Source organism: Geospiza fortis, unplaced genomic scaffold (genome assembly GCF_000277835.1).
Source record: "Geospiza fortis unplaced genomic scaffold, GeoFor_1.0 scaffold181, whole genome shotgun sequence".
NCBI classification, from domain to species: Eukaryota; Metazoa; Chordata; class Aves; order Passeriformes; family Thraupidae; genus Geospiza; species Geospiza fortis.
Window position 1 is genome coordinate 1,237,402 of NW_005054412.1, and position 12,536 is coordinate 1,249,937.

The window sequence follows — 12,536 nt, forward strand, 5'->3', positions numbered from 1 at the left end:
ATGAACAATGGAATGCACCTTAAAGACTTGTTTGGACTAGCAAGCTCATGTTCAGCACCTGGTCATCTCTTTCCATTGCTTGTGGAAGGAGCATGGAGAGTTCAGCATTAAACACTCACACAGATTCATCATCCCCTCCAGCTTTTCACCAGGCAGTGCTGATGACACATCCCTGTTTTGTAAAAAGGTTGCTGCTTTTTGTCTTATCTCTGCTTTACTTTAAAGCATTCACCCCTCTGGATTTATGGTGATTTGAGGCCTCCCCTTTTCAAGGGACACTTTCAGAAAAGTTTCCAATGTCTGACACTAACTCTGATCTATCAATGATTATCTCCTTATATAATAATTTATTTTAATATAAATAAAACTAATGTCTTCTCACTTTTTCTGACTTGCAGGTCCCAAAAAATTCCCCAGTGTTGGAGATTTCTGTTTTCTCCACAGATGGTTGCTGTGCTGTTCCTAATTTCTTTTGTGGAGCTCTGGGAAATTGTCCTCAGCTACCTCAGGATCACAAGCACAGCGCAGGGTTCTCTGTTTTGTGCTTGCCATATTAAGCACTGTCACACTGTGTCCTACCCAGCCCATGCAAAGGTGGCACAGGAGCAGCAGCCGGTGCTGCTCACATCACTGAGCAACTGTGAGCACAGCAATGTTTATCCTCCTTCAGCATAAACAGGTTTGATGAGTGGGAGTCTATCATAAAAGATGTTTGCCCGCTGGGTAAATGTCTTTCTTCTAATTGTTTGCTAATTAGCAAACAGCTAACCCCACTTATTATCAAAATTCTTTCTCCAGAGAACATGCTGCCAAGAGTTTCATAAATCCTTTTCCCTCATCCTTTTTAATTTTAAAAATTGTTCCAAGTATCATTTGGTAGCTATCACCTAAGGAGGCATTCTGTTTGAGTTAATCAGCTCCTGCAAGGTTATCTGTGATCTATCTCAAAGTGCCTTAGCCAGCATCTTGCTTTCTGTCTTAATTTGCAATTACTGGCCTAAAATTGTCACTTACCATAGACATTTGTACTGACCTCTCAAATTAAGATCATCCACAAAATTAAAACTGGAAGAAGACTATTTGGTCACTTAGTCTATCTTCAAAAGTGTATTTATTATTCATGGTGTGTGGCAGGGAATGTAAGTGTAGGGTATGATTGAGAACACTGCAGGTGACTAGTCTTTGAAATGTAAATACAATTAATGAGTGTACCTGTCTTCCCTCAGGATCTGTCCTTGCCTGCCTTGTCATTCTGATTCTTTTTCTTATCTTTGAAGGTGCTCCTGATTTTCTTTCCTTCCTTCTCATTCAAGACTGAAATAACATTTGGCAGAAGGATTCTGAGTGGTAAAAAGCACAGGAAATATTCCATGGATTCCTCAAAACACGTGCTTTACTAGCATGCCTTTCATATCTCATTGTGACCAGGAGTGAGCTAAGTGTTGCCTTTATACTTTGGCACAAAAATCATTTGACATGAACATACTATCACAGGTTTAAAAAAAGAACACCAGCTTGCTTGCAGTGAAAGCCCACACTGGCAACATTGAGCTATAGTGAAACTGTGCCATTCACTAGCTGTCACAGACTGCCAACTAAAAGCATCACATTTCATACAGCAAAGTAGACTGTCCCAGGAAAAACCAAGAAAAATTATTTGGGAGCACATGAGGTCAGCCAACAGAGAGAGCAGCACAGTAGGTCCCCAGCTCTCAGTCTTCAACTTCCCCATGCCCAAACTTTATTCTTTATAATTGTATACAGTGGCTTGCAAAGAGGTTAAAACATATAAGAAAGACCAACACCTGCTCCATGTCCTGGGATAGAACTGCAGATAGCTCCAAGAAGGTGCCAGGACAGAGGTGGTGGCTGCTAGGAGAAACACAGATGGACCAGTGGTGTCAGTGGTGAAACTACATGCTTGTAATAGCTAATGCCTCAGTCTTATTAAGCAGGTGCCAAATCCACCTCTACTGAAACATCACCTAAGGCTCAAATGATTGGGACACAATTTACTAACGCCAGGATTGCTGAAACAGACCATTCAGTTTCTTCCAGAAGTTCAGCAACTGTATGCAACTGTAGAAGACAGAGAACTTGTTATAAGAATGTTCAACTGTTACTGGGGTCAACTCTCAAACAAGCAAAGCATCCACGGCTTTAAGAAGGAAAAAAAAAAAAAAAAGGCAAAAACCTGGAGTGGGAACCAGGAGTTCTGGTTAATTTGGACAGAAAATAATTTCAATCTTGATGACAGAGAAAATTCTGAGTCATTTCTCAAAGTGTTGAAGTTAATGACAAATTATTTTAATCTTAGCCATTTTGTGAAATGTAACTAATTCCTGACATGCGCCTTGAATGACGTACTATTGATCAGCCTTCAGGGTACATTCAACAATAGAGGTAAAATTCTTTAAAAAACATTCCTCACAGGAGTTAGCACTTGAGCTTCAGAGATGGGGAATAAAGTATGAATGTACCATTCACCCTTTGCACAGCTGATCTCTGCAGAGCAGAGAAAGTTTCAACAGAAGTACTTGCTGCCTTTAGTTTCTTGATCCTTATTTTTAAACTGGTTTCACCTCTGGCTTTCTCTGCTATCATGAAGCTGACTCCTCTGCAACCCCTCAGACACCTTCAGTGCTTAAGTCCCACGTGGGAGGGAGCAGTTTGCAGTTTTCATTTCCAGCTAGCGGGAGGTGTCGCTGGATAAAAGCAAGGGTAATCCTCTCAGCATGCAATTCAGCAGCAATTCTAAGCAGGTCTCAAAAGATGAAATCAGCTGAAGAAATGAATCATCTGAGAGGTTGGTCCTGTGCTAGTCAGTGTTCAGGAGTCTATCTGCACTGCCTCTTCCACTTGATCTGCAAGGCATGTGTGCTGTGCCCAGTAGTTCCAGCACAGCACTGTAGTTGGGCCATGTGTGTGCAGGCTCAGCTGGACTCGATCTCAGAGGTCTTTTCCAACCTAAATGATTCTGTGATTCCGTTCCAGGCTGGAGAGGCAGCGGTGCCCACCCAGAAGAGGCTCGCTTGCCAGGCTAACATTCTGTATTTTTGGTAAAAGGACTTGCACAGGAGCCCCATGAAGGGGAAAAAAAAGGCAGAAAACTCAGTTTTATTTCTGACAGCCGCCTGCATGAGCTCAAGGGTCCCTGCTCCCTGCAGCAGAGCCCAGCACCTCAGTTCTGCACCACACTGCCTCTAAGCAAGAGCTGCCACTGCTCCTAAGGGAGGGGAAGCAGCATCTAAGGCAGGGAGCCTCTAAAATGTTCCCAGAAAGCACAACACTTACTGATGATCATCACACCATCTCTCAAGGTGGAAGTCACTCCTAAGGATCATCAAGTCCAACTCTGTGCTCCTCACAGGACAAGCTAAAACTAAAGGACATGATAAAGCAACACCCAGACACCTCTTGAACTCCGACAGGCTTGGTGGCATGACAACTTCCCCTGAAGCCTGTTATGGATAGTAAGTCAAAATTTCCTGAAAAATTACTAGCAAGGAAAGACGTGCAGAGACATGTAAGATACTTATGCCCATGTGTGTTTAAATTTATGTTCTAGACTGTGGAAGAGTCAGGATCAGCAGGGGGAAATGCTGGCTCTCAGGATGAGTGATTGCCATGTTCTTCACAGAAATTCTGCCATTATACCATTTTTGCATCCTTGGCTAGTCTTGATTCATCCCAGGTAATAAAGGATAAAAAGGAAACTTGAACAAGCAGCAACACCTACAGAGATTCATACTGGTGTTTCTGACTCCTAGACAAAGCTGTTGAGGCCTTTTGAAAGAGCAAGTTGTTCCTCTGCCCCAACAAACCTCCAATACAGCTCCTGCCTCTCCACCCTCCGCAGCAACACTGCCCCTATGCATTTCACAACCCCCTACATACATTCCTCTTCTCCCACATGAGCTTTTGGGGTTGGTTTTTTTGGGAGGGGGAAGTGTTTTGTCATCCTTTGAACTCACACTTTTACCTTATCACACACTATACAGTAGTAGGGAAATCATAAAAACTGTTTGGCTTTTAAAAATCAGTAGATAACACAAGGCTCCGGACAGAGCAGAGCAGTTTTTATGTGCAGTAATTACGCCACCTCCATTACAAAGCTGCGCCCTACTCTGTAATGAATTTAAGTATTCCTTTCCACTATCACTGACTAGTTTAATGTTTCTCCAGGATCTTTTGACAGCCAAGACATTCACAATATGACAAGTTACCAGTGCTGTGGATTTGGGTGACAAGCATATGGAAGGGAAAAAGCTCTCATCATCTCTTTCTTCAGGAGCCCCACTGAGCAGGAAACAGGGTAGCACCATCTTACTGAGAATGAATCTGAATGCAAGCTGTGCATTAACACCCCACATGGAACCCTTAAGTCCTTGAGAACAGCAGCAGTATTTAATTAACTTAAGCTTTAAATACTGCCTAGTAATAGCCTAAATTAGCATTGAGAAGTAATAAAGAGCATGAATTCAGTAATTTTTATAGTACCATGGTACACAGACATAACATGTGAAAGACTTGCAGCACAGGTATTGTTGGTTCTTCATTATTATCATTATTATTTTGGGAGGCTGTTTTTTCACTTTCTCTTGTTGCTTGTATTTATTTGGATTTTTTTAAACTTCAGTGGCTCCCTTCAGTCTTACAGCACGTGTAGGATACCCCACCCTTCTGAAAGATGTCTACATCAAAGCAGATGAATGCACCTAGGCTGTCACAGACAGTGTGAAAAAAAACAATTCAGCATTTTTATTCATATTTGCTACAATTTATTTTGCCATTTTAAAAATGTTACATATCAGTTTAAGAGGTAAAAGATACTTGTAGAAAGCTGAAACTTTTCCTTTCATTAAAAAAATAGTCAAAGTAATAAACTTTACCTGAGCAGCATTATGTAGGTTGAGGCAAATCCAAGAGTGTCAGACAGCAAGTGAACTTGCTTTATGAAGGTATAATCCTTCTAAATAAGGTGTTACATGTGATTTACAAGCAACACCAAAGTATTGCTCCTCCACAATTTCAATGCAACTGCTTACAAAGGAAAAAGAAAGAAAACATTTGGTGTGAGCACACCACAGAAAACACTCAGGTGATAAAAAAGAAGCCAGACAAACAGTAAGATGTATAGATCAGAAGGCAGAACATACATGTTCGAGGTGGAACTTGGCAGAACATGTAAAAAACATCTTTTTCCTTCAGCCTTGCCCATCTGTGATTAACAAACAAAAACCAAGCACACAGCACCTGTGTTCTCCTTCTTAATGTCAGCTTACCAATACTGCAAAGCAGCTCTGATCTTGCACATCTTCCAAGGCAATGTGCTGTCTTTCTGAAAGGCCAATGTATTTTGTATGGCTCTAAAGATGGATTTGTGGCTGTCAAAAAATCCATCTGGTTTCTAAAGCTGCACAAACATTGTTTTATTAAATAGCAAAACAAAAATATTTGACTTAGAACTAGACCCACATCTAATCAAGCCGTGACAACTAGACATTGGCAACACCATTGGTATCTTGACACAACATTCTGTGTACAACTCTGGGCATCAGAGTTAGAACATTATGTCATCCAGCCCATCCTCCATGAACTTCTTGTAAATTGCCATAAACTTTGCAACAAATGCTTCCAGATGATAAATGGCTTTGCTGCCCAGTTGCAAGCGGTGTTCATAGAAGGCTGCCATCTGTGCCACTTCTCCTTTCAGTTGTCCATCACAATTATTTAGAAGTTCTGTCAGGAGACCCTAAAATGGGAAAAAATGGGGCAGTATTTGAAACATTAGATATTTTTTGTTAAGAGGATAACCTTGGGTCTCTGAAAATAACCAAGCACTAACTAGTAGTTCACTCATTAATCCAACAGAAAATATATTCATTTACTGGGATAATTTATGCCTTAATAAAAGAAAATTAATTAACTTCATCTCCAAACACTATAACCTCTACTGCATGTAGGAACATGGCCTGAGGAGAATTGCTACCAAGACAGCAAGTGTATTAAAACCACTTAGTTATATCTTAACAGCATCAAGCACACAGAGAAACAACATTAATAAAAACCAAGGAAAGGGTTATTTACAATTTAAGTGTCTCTGTCTGTATTTATAAATGTATATATGTGCAGACGCACAAGACAACTTGACTTCAATACTTTAGTCATTACAAAACCCCAAAATGCATTATTTTAGAGACAGCAATAAAATCATTGCAAATCCATCTCAATTAAAACAGCCAGGATTAAGTGAAAAGTATCTCTAGACTATTTCAAGTTTATGAAGAGGGAGTGAGTAGAGAACATGCACCTTTTTCCTCTCAAACACAGCAATGCAGGATCTACTAACCTACTGTAAGAAAGGAAAGTTAAAGAAACCTCTAAGTACCGAAACCATCAGAAAGCAGAAATTTGTTAATGTCAAAAGAAATTATGTCTGACAGCAAAGCAAATATTACTAGATTAAGTTGCAAACATTATTTTAGTTCTTTGTTCTATTCTAGCTGTCTTCAGCATCCTTTCATCCTCCTTAAAATAAAAACATGTACATCCCACTTGCTTTTTTCCTCCCAAGGTGACATCTGTCTGAATAGTCCTGCTGGTCTAGCATCTTTCAGCACATCTCTCCACAAAGACATAGCAAATAATGAACTTATAACAACAAAACTTCTATAAAAGAAAACCATTAATATAAAGATTAGCCCACAGAATTATATAATCATTACAGCTGTGAAAGACCACCAAGATCCTCAATTATGCTTTAATATAGTAACTGGCCTGAGAAATGAAGGGACCTAGGAATGTCCTCCTTTATTTTTACTCAGCTATGATGCTGTTTTTCTTTGACCACTGAACAAGTTTTAGTCTGTTTGGAAACGACACAGCTTTTCATCAATATCTGGATAATTTACGATGTTTTGGTGTATTTTTTTAAAAAAGCTTTAGTTGAGACAGTCACAATATTAAAATTTATAGCACATTAAGAGCTATAGCTGAATTACCTTCATTATAATCTCAGGAGGGATGCAGTGTGTCAGGAGTTCATAAAGCCGTCCACGGACTTCTAAAAGCCTGTTGGAAAGACGCCACAAAATATGAGAAGTATGATCCCAAAGCATACTAATGTCTTTCACAATTAGTGAAATACACTGCAGGAAAAGAGGCAATCCAAGCAACGTCTCTTTTTTGCTTTCGGGTGTTATTTTAAAACCAAAAGCATTGCATGAGTCAATTTCAATTCAAAGGCTGCATATCACCTTTTACTCAAAAGATAAATGACACATACTCTAGTTACAATGGTCTCAGTTAATCTAGGAGCTACAAGGCTATTATAATTTGTCTCAGGATTGTTTCCCTTTAATTTTTCTTCATATCTAAGTTATTCATGCTTAAGACTAGTGACTAATTTACTACAGCCAGAGAGTTCCTTTATGCTGTTTTTCTGTCTTCATTGTTTATAAGAAAGCGTAAGACAATTAGGTGGCAAAGCTAACACAATTAGCCAAAGCTCAGCTTTTGAAAACAGAAGGGCAGATGCTACAAGCACTTAAATTAAGTGACATCTCATGCAAATAATACATGGAACAGGCTAAAAGGATCAGGCTTTGGGTATGACAGTGAGATGGACACAGTAGTCATCTCCTAATGTGCTCAAAAAAAGCAAGGAATTCTCACTCCCAGTTCTTTCACAAAGGTGCTTTATGCTAAAGATGGTCAAAGAGAACCTTTACATAAAACAAATCAGAACGACCATACACACCCACCACTCCCACAGCAAAAAAAACCACCCAACTGGGAAACACAACATGTAACTGAGCCTATGGTCACTTTAGATTATTAAGTTTTGACAGAGAAAAACAACAGTTGTTCAGTTCCTGACACTCATTCAGCCTTTTCTGGCAATTTTAAAGCTCAGCTTCTCTGGCTGCAAAGTACCAGCTCCAGTAGAAATACAGAAAATTACACATAACAGGAGACACCACATTTTTTAATACAACTTTTTTTTAGGTTCCACAGTACATGGAAAACATCATTTACAGCTCTTAACAAGTGCATTCAACTACCTTTGTGGTGTCTGTTGACCAACAATAGCATTTGCAGTTTCTCTCAAATAAATTTCCCAGTCCATCTCAGGAATGTCTTGATCAGCAGTAAAAGGATACCTAAAAAATAATATCTTTTTAGAGATTATAATCTAAGCAAGTTGTTGCCTATTTTAACAAGGCCTTAGAAGCAAGGTCATTTATGTGTCTGACAGTAGAACTTACATTAATTTTTGCAGTGACTTACTGTTGTACTCTGCAGGACTCACACATAAGTAGTGCTTTCCGAAGATTCCTGCCAGATTTCTCAGCAATCCTTTGAGCCAGTTCCTGAGGAAGAGTCAGGCCTTCCTTCTTACACACACTGGACAAGACATGGCAGATCTAGATAGAAAACAGATAGCAGGGAGTACAACACTTACCAAACTACTCAGCACCTAGAGATTCTCCTGTTAGAAAGACTTCTGGACCAGAGATGGACCAGTCTTTCATAAACCATGCTTGGAAAATCATCCAACACAAAGGAAAACCAGGTCATTATGTGAAAATAAAATGTAAGTCCACAGCAAGAACTTATCTAATAAGAATTTTATAGTAACTTATTTTTGCCTCTGTTTCAACGTACATCCTCAATGCTGGGAGCAGGCACTCGTACAGCCAGGCATCTGCTTTGAATGGGCCCTATAATTTTTGACATGGAGTTGCAGCACAGGATCAACCTGCAGGTCGCCATGTACTTCTCCATTGTTCTTCGCAAAGCATGCTGAGCGTCTTTAGTAAGTTTGTCAACTTCTGTTAACAGCACCACTGAAAAAAGGATTAAACATAGTGGGGTTCTGTATTAATATCAGATCTTTCTAAGAAAAAATACTTTTGACATACAAGTAATAACACCAAAGTAAGTGATAACACACAAAAAGCACAGCATGGTTCCACAGGCAGGAAAATAAAGATTAAGATTACTTGCATGCCTTTTTGACTGTACGATCTTCATGCAACATACAGGTACAAACAAAACAGTGAACTGCAATCTCCCCATGATTAAAAAGCATGTTGACTGGTTTTAACTGTTTTACTCACCTTTAAAATCTCGTTGAGTACTTGTCTCAAGCTGTTGGGACTGTGCCACTGTCTTCAAGAGCTCCTGAATTACTACACGGTCATTGTTTCCCGCATCACTGCACCAGGAATTTGAATAAATCTTGTTTTAAAACAACTTTATATTGCATATAAAACACATCCTCCAAAAGTCAACTAAACAAGCAAGAATGCCAAAAGAATTCAGAAGCTGCTAAGTTAGAATTAAACTAATACCTATATACTTTGTTGAAAGTTACCTCCTCTATAATAAAAACAACCAAAAGTTTATGCAGGCACAACTGGATTAGTAGCACTTTATTCAAATGTAGTAAATCCATTGTTAAATGTTTTATTAACTCATTAAAATAGAACTTCTTTTATTCATATGAGCAACCTAAACTTTTTTTACCTAGTTTGAACAAGGACACACAATGCGAACCTTTTTACTCATTATGGGAAGAACAATTAAGCCTAACCACTGACTCAAAGGACTGACATAAATGTGGGGTTTTATCCTGCAAAGTCCTTCCCAGAAATTCACTTCCTCTCCCTGTTAGCCATTCACCCCATTCCATGTTTACTCAAGATACACATGACTTCACCACTGTTATAATTCAGTCAAACTTCACAGGCCACTGCACAGCACAGAGGTTTACGGTCTGGTCAGACATAAACATGACAATTGCTCAGTTGCTGAAAGCCTACAAATCAGGATATTAATCCTTTATCAAAACTCAGCACTTTTGTATATAAATTGAAATATAACTATTTTATGTTTCAAGCTCTAAGTACTCTATACAGAGTAACAGGAAGAGTGGTAGTAGTATCAGGCTATCACAGCTGGATTGAATGGTCACACATTTGTTATCACCAAAATGACATATTTAAAACAGTGATCACCAATAAGCCTCAGCTTGTATTGGTAATTAGCTGGTAATTATTTGTGTCTATATTAGAACACCAGCAGATACTCACTAATCAATAAACAGATTAGCTGAAGAATGAGTTTCTAAAGGAGACCTGGCAGTGCAGAATAACTTCTATATAGCAAGGCAGCATGAGCTATTGTTCAGCAGTAACCAACACCACTCAGCGCACAACGACATTCACTCATGGTGATTTAAAGCAAAATTATGTGGTTTCAGGTAAATACAAATATTTGCTTTGGGTCTCTGAACTATCACCAGCAATTTCATAACAACCAAACAGGATGCAGACAGCTCCCACTACAGCTTCTGTTGTTTAAATCAATATCAGCCCTCACTCAAGACAGGATCCACAGTATTTTTTGGTGGTCTTCCCCATGCTCTAAACACTTTATTTGGAGAGTTACAGGGTAAGCCTTTCTTTCTTTCAAATTCTTTAATTTTTGTTTTTGTGAGGGAACTAATAATATGGAGGTGTCATTTCCAGTAGAAGTTCTTTGTTTCAACTGAAATGGTGAAATCTATCAATCCAGAATTGTCTCTTTTGCCCATTCCTCAACATCAGCATGCTTATGCAGCCAGTTAAACAGAACATTTCTGCCTTGAGTATACAGAAATCCAAATTTTTGTTCATTTACAGCTGTTCAATTAAAAATCCTCTCCCTGCTCCCATTTGCAGACCAAACCCATAGACCATTATCTAACTTGCTTAGGCAACAAATCAGGCAATCAGTCCCTCATACAGCCAGGCTGAAGGCACTCACAACACAGCCAGTGGCTTACCTTTAAAGTGAGGCATTTTCACTGCACACCTACCTTGGGTTAACTTCAAGGTGATAATTACTTGCAATGGTGCTAATTTCAATCTTCTTCTTAGAAGGTGCCTACATAGAAAATAAGCACATTAAATTTCAGAAAGTGTTCTAGAAATTGCTTAAGAGCTTACACCTGGCTAAATCACAGGCAAACCAAGAGTCTCAGGGATCAAAGAATTCTCGAGACACAGACTTGTTTATCTCCTACAGTCCCAGCCCCACCTCCAAAGAAAAAATGGAATACTGACACATCATCCAGCCCATAAAATAGCAACAGCAGAGATGCTATTGTCCAAATTTAACTGTAAACAATAAATAAAAAACCTAAACCTCTGAACAAAAAAAAAATAACTAAAAAAAACACCTCTGAACACAAAAACCTTCACCACAAGAACAGCCAACCAGGCACAGAAAACAAGAGAGCCCCACATCCTGAAGGCCTGAAGAACATCTGGAAAATAATTTGTTCACATTACCTAACTAGTATTATTAATGATATAAAAAGGTTGAAGATACTGAGTGCAAAATAAAAAAATAGTTTTTAAAATTCAAATAACTACAAAGATCTCACAACAGAAATATATCACTATTTCCACATTACTTCACAGGAGATGGAAGATTTATTTTTTTTACCGTTATACTCTGATGCTCAATCCTCAGTTTCTCCACTCCTGCACCATATAATTCCCTTAACAAACACATAATTCTTGTCTTTTTTCCAGCTCCTGATGGTCCATACACCAACAGATGAGGAAAGTCACCACATTGAACCTGTACAAAAAAGAAACAAGATCAGTTAGCTACCACAGTATTCTCCTTATAAATCATTTATCCTCTCATTTTCACCCAAGTTTACATTAAATATCTTTTCCAGCTCCTAGACAACACAGCACCTAGAACTAAAACTACTGAAATCCTTGCCTGCAGCAACATTTCTATAAAATATATTTTTCTGACAGCCATGTGCAACTCATTTAACTTGAAACACCTCACTGCTAGAAAAACACCCCAAGCAAACCAACAACAAAACAAACCTCAAAACCCCCACTCCAACATTTATATGCTTCCCAGAGTTAGCAGAGTGACAGCTGTGAGAAACACACAGAAAAAAGGGTTGAAACAAAGTTTAAGGCAGATGCTTATATATAGAGCTACTATATAGCTCTATATATAAGCATCTGTGTGTATATATATATACACACACACATATATATATATATACACACATACATATATATATATGTATATACACACACATATATATAGATAGATATACATACACACATACACACGTTTAGGAGTTTGTTTCCTGGAAAGCTAAAATGCATGACTTGAGCACATCTGATCCTACCCCACAGAAAGCACCTACATGAGCTAGCTATCACTCATCCCTGAGGAAGAGCATGTGCCAGTCGGCACATCTGGCAGGGGAAGGAGTCCTGACTTTCATTCCCAGCTGCTCGCCTCAAAAACTTCTGCTAACATGAGGCAAACAAGCCAGGCCCTGTTCTCGGGGACACCGAAACCAGCAGGAAGAGCATGTGCACACCGCTCCCGAAAGAGTCGAGCCACTGATTCCCCGCAGCCTTTCCCTCGGCACCAGGGCCGCGCTCCCAAGCGGGGCGCGATGCCGGGGCGCTTCCCGCGGCACGGGCGCTGCCTGGAAAGGC

The 12,536-nt window shown here is 39.3% G+C and overlaps 1 protein-coding gene across 1 annotated transcript; it reads right to left on the reverse strand.

Annotated features, from left to right (window-relative positions):
• Positions 1 to 4,758: 4,758 nt before the first annotated feature.
• On the reverse strand, positions 4,759 to 11,632 carry RFC3 (replication factor C subunit 3). Its single transcript, XM_014309208.2, has 8 exons — positions 11,500 to 11,632; positions 10,868 to 10,935; positions 9,126 to 9,223; positions 8,671 to 8,852; positions 8,293 to 8,429; positions 8,067 to 8,165; positions 7,005 to 7,074; positions 4,759 to 5,755 (listed from the first exon to the last, which is right to left on the reverse strand). Exons 1-8 carry the CDS (start codon positions 11,566 to 11,568, stop codon positions 5,564 to 5,566), a joined length of 915 nt encoding a protein of 304 aa, XP_014164683.1. The 5' UTR covers positions 11,569 to 11,632; the 3' UTR covers positions 4,759 to 5,563.
• Between the last annotated feature and the right edge of the window lie 904 nt (positions 11,633 to 12,536).

Excerpts from the sequence above, each read along its gene's own strand:
- RFC3 (XM_014309208.2), bottom strand. The coding sequence starts at position 11,568 with ATGTGTTTGTTAAGGGAATTATATGGTGCAGGAGTGGAGAAACTGAGG. Across the intron at positions 10,936-11,499 it reads TTGAGCATCAGAGTATAACG|GCACCTTCTAAGAAGAAGAT; the intron begins GTAAAAAAAATA and ends TTTTCTATGTAG. Across the intron at positions 8,430-8,670 it reads CTGCTCCCAGCATTGAGGAT|ATCTGCCATGTCTTGTCCAG; the intron begins GTACGTTGAAAC and ends TTTTCTATCTAG.